This window comes from Ascidiella aspersa, chromosome 9, assembly GCF_963924565.1.
Source record: "Ascidiella aspersa chromosome 9, kaAscAspe10.2, whole genome shotgun sequence".
Lineage (NCBI taxonomy): Eukaryota > Metazoa > Chordata > Ascidiacea > Phlebobranchia > Ascidiidae > Ascidiella > Ascidiella aspersa.
Window position 1 is genome coordinate 25,649,651 of NC_139455.1, and position 3,584 is coordinate 25,653,234.

Genomic DNA, 3,584 nt, shown 5'->3' on the forward strand with positions numbered 1-3,584 from the left:
TGCTGGTTTGCGTTCGGGTTTGGGTAGGGCAGCAACTGACACCTAAACTTAAATATTATGCGTTGCTTAATTGTTGCAACACTGTGGAAGGATTCTAGACCAGCGCCAATAGCTCATACTTAAATTTGAATTTTTACTTTTAAAAGGCACCTCAAAAAGGTTTAGAAACACGCGCTTTAGGGTAAACTAATCAAACTAAGTATTTTTCAATAGAAGCTTGACGAAAATATTAACCTTTTCAGCCAAAATATCGTAGGATAACTGAGCTTTTCAAAAGATAAAAATTTACATTTTGGTTAGTATGATGTTATGAACATACAAATCAACTTATAGCCTTTTATGTGTTTAGAACTTATTTAATTAACGTTTGGCTTTTTTTCATTCACGGTTTGGCCTTTTTTAAAAACTTTTATCTGGCAACCCTGGTGGGATTTATACCCTTGCAGCGGAAGCCCTTTATTTATAAAGCCATATATACTGTTTTAGTTATTCTAAATATGCATAATAATATATTTTTTTAGTGTTGGACTTAGCAGTAGTATGTAATGGCTGAAAAACGGTCTTTTAATCATTTTTTAAACAACATGAAGCAAAAAAGAATGAAGAAAACAGAGAAAACTGACAATGAAAAAAAAGAGATAACCGTACAACAATTAAGTCCTGAAGTAAAAGGGAAGACTCAGAAATATTCCAGAATAGGCCCAAGACAATTTGTTACTTTAATAGAAGAACCATTAAGTATACCATGCATAAAAAAATCATGTGAAAGACATTTTTTTAATTTAACCAAAACAGGTCTTACTTGTGACGTTTTAGCCGGAGAGCAGGGTCCTTCATGTACTGCCATAACCCAGCTGTCATCAACAAAGCTTATATACATAAGATTCATTCCAGGTCATACATCATTTGAAGTAGATACTCCCAGTACATCAATAAATAGTGTTGTTGAAGTAGAAAAACAGGTCACAAACAGTATAACATTAGCAGAAATGATTAAACTTGGAAAGGTAATAACAGCAAAATCAACAGTTTTGGATATTTTCTTATTTCACAGTAATATGTCGTGGGCTGCAATACCCAAGCCATTGGAAGTCATAATTGACCGTCAGCTTTTGGGCGAAGGAGCTTTTAGAAAAGCATACAGAGCAACAAGCAATCAGATATTTTTTGGAAATACAAAATGGGTAGTGAAGAGGTACCATCAAAAAGTGAAAGATGATATACTGTTGACCCTTGATCAAAGCTTGGAGGACCATACAAAAAAGATAGTTCAAATGAGTTTCTTGGCAAAAAATATAGCTCTAAAATTAAAACAACTTATCAGTTTAAAAAACATTGAAAGTGAGTTTGGACAATGTTTAGAGTTTACAGACGTTTATTATGGCAAAGACACGCATTCCCAAGAATGTGTTGCACTTGAGCCATATATTGAGGGCCAATTTAAAAAGTATATTAATAATGATGGAAATTTCATAAGTAGTGAAGAAACGATTATGAAAAAAGCTGAAAACCTATCTCACTTTTCATATGTGACCTCCGATTTTCAACTAATGATTTTGGACATTCAGGGTAGTGGTTATATCTTATATGACCCAGAAATTTCTTCAAAAACCCTTGTAGATGAATTTGGGAAAGATTTTATGTTTTGTGCTGGAAATCTTTCAGTAACTGCCATTAACAACTTTAAATCAAATCACAAATGTTCAACGTTCTGTAAACTTATTGGTATTGATAATAAATGGTCTAATTAACCATAAAACAGAATCGAATGGGACACTTTACTGCCTGTAGCAAAGGGTATTTGGAAATATTTAGGGTTTATATGATATTGTATTTTTTTTTCTTGTTTAGCTAAAATGTTAATTTTTGACTAATTTTTATAGCCAAATCCTGAATTTTCCAATGCTGTAAACTGTTTGTTTGTAGGTTTTTTTAATTTGTTTGGTAGAAACTAATAATGAATGACTGGAAGATTAACGAAAGCCTAAAGGCTAGTCTTAATAAATATGTTAGTGAAAATTTTAGCAGAAGTGAGTTGTTAGATTTTATGGTGAGAGATTTTTCATGCTATCCTTGGAGTCTCAGGACTTTAGATCGAAGACTAAGACACTTTAATATTTTTTATGCAAGGTCAACAGCAACCATTGAAGAAGTAAGAGCAGCAGTTATTGAGGAATTGAGTGGACCAGGACAGTTGTTGGGTTACCGGGCAATGCATAAGAAGATTCGGCAGATATATAATTTTAACATTCCGAGAGGATTAATTTATGAACTTATGCATGAACTAGATTCTCAAGGTCTTAAACAAAGAACACCATGTTTTAAGAAAAAAAGAAATAAAATACCATTTACGTCATGTGGACCCAACTGGGTTCATTCTTTGGATGGCCATGACAAACTTATGGGCTATCAGAACAGCACATTTCCTATTGCTATTTATGGCTGCCTTGATTCATGTAGCAGAAAGCTCTTGTGGGCTAATGTGTGGACAGATAACAGCAACCCAAAATTGATAGCAAAGTTCTACCTTGAGCATCTATACAAATCAAGGATCATCAGTCGTTACCTTAGGCTTGATAGAGGAACAGAAACCGGACATATGGCTGCAATCCATGCTTTTATACGTCAGGAGCATAGTGATGTTAGAGATTCTACAGAAACAATTATTTATGGTCCCTCAACATCCAACCAAGTAAATTACCATAATTTGTTAGTCTATATATATATGATACATCATCTTTATTTTGTAACAGTGTTGCAAAGATTTGTATTTGGATTAAAGATTTTTTTTCTAAAATAACTGGTGTGTAAAAACTTTATAAAGTTATTTATTATTTTATTTTACAGATTGAACGCTGGTGGAAAGAGTTGCATGAGAGACTTGAAAAATATTTCAAAGTGCAGTTAAGGAGTTTAAAAGATGAACATTGCTATGATCCTACCAATGTGAATCATAGGTATTTACACGATTTAAGTCATTTTTACTATTTCAAGTTATGTAACTTGGTTGTTGTTTTAGAATGATGCTTGCATACATCATGATACCTGTTATGCAGAAAGAGCTTGATACATTTGTTGATGTTGTTTGGAACACGCACAGAATCAGACCTCAAAAAGGAACAAGCTTACCAACTGGAATTCCAAACCATATTTACAGCTTTCCAAGCAAATATGGTCTTGAAGAGTGTGGTAATTTATGTTTTACCCAATATAAAAACACAGAAAAGGACATATAGTTCAAAGATATTAGGCAGTATATATACTCTTTTATTTCTAAGATATATAATATGTAATATAAACTCATGTAGGGTTTAATTTACTTGCTCATCATTACTTTTACACCAGGATTGCCAGTCACCATCAATCAGATTGAGAAAGCAATTCAATCAAGTGGAATGACTGATAAACCTCTTGAGTACTTACCAGAGAATTTTAAAGTAAAATGTCAACAAATTATTGCTGAGCCACTTGCAGTTCATGTTTCTCACTGTGCTGATGCTTTTCGCTATTTAAAAACAAATTTCTAGCTTTGCAGCATTTGTCATCAGTCCTTAGTTATCTTTTAATAAACCAGGCAACTGTCA

General features: G+C 32.9%; 2 protein-coding genes across 2 annotated transcripts; both read left to right on the top strand.

Moving 5' to 3' along the window:
* Nucleotides 1–545: 545 nt before the first annotated feature.
* On the top strand, nucleotides 546–1,759 carry LOC146134649 (myosin heavy chain kinase B-like). Its single transcript, XM_083396712.1, has 2 exons — nucleotides 546–628; nucleotides 797–1,759. The coding sequence occupies exons 1-2, from the start codon at nucleotides 546–548 to the stop codon at nucleotides 1,749–1,751; spliced, it is 1,038 nt and encodes a 345-aa protein (XP_083252838.1). The 3' UTR covers nucleotides 1,752–1,759.
* Nucleotides 1,760–1,957: 198 nt separating this feature from the next.
* Nucleotides 1,958–3,584, top strand: LOC146134650 (uncharacterized). Its single transcript, XM_083396711.1, has 4 exons — nucleotides 1,958–2,692; nucleotides 2,848–2,957; nucleotides 3,020–3,189; nucleotides 3,346–3,584. The coding sequence occupies exons 1-4, from the start codon at nucleotides 1,958–1,960 to the stop codon at nucleotides 3,525–3,527; spliced, it is 1,197 nt and encodes a 398-aa protein (XP_083252837.1). The 3' UTR covers nucleotides 3,528–3,584.

What these genes read in the sequence shown, in the direction of transcription:
- LOC146134649 (XM_083396712.1), top strand. Translation starts at nt 546, where the DNA reads ATGGCTGAAAAACGGTCTTTTAATCATTTTTTAAACAACATGAAGCAA. An exon ending in ACAGAGAAAACTGACAATGA is followed by an intron (nt 629 to 796) that starts AAAAAAAGAGAT and finishes AACCAAAACAGG; the next exon opens with TCTTACTTGTGACGTTTTAG.
- LOC146134650 (XM_083396711.1), top strand. Translation starts at nt 1,958, where the DNA reads ATGAATGACTGGAAGATTAACGAAAGCCTAAAGGCTAGTCTTAATAAA. An exon ending in GTCCCTCAACATCCAACCAA is followed by an intron (nt 2,693 to 2,847) that starts GTAAATTACCAT and finishes TTTATTTTACAG; the next exon opens with ATTGAACGCTGGTGGAAAGA. An exon ending in ATATGGTCTTGAAGAGTGTG is followed by an intron (nt 3,190 to 3,345) that starts GTAATTTATGTT and finishes CTTTTACACCAG; the next exon opens with GATTGCCAGTCACCATCAAT.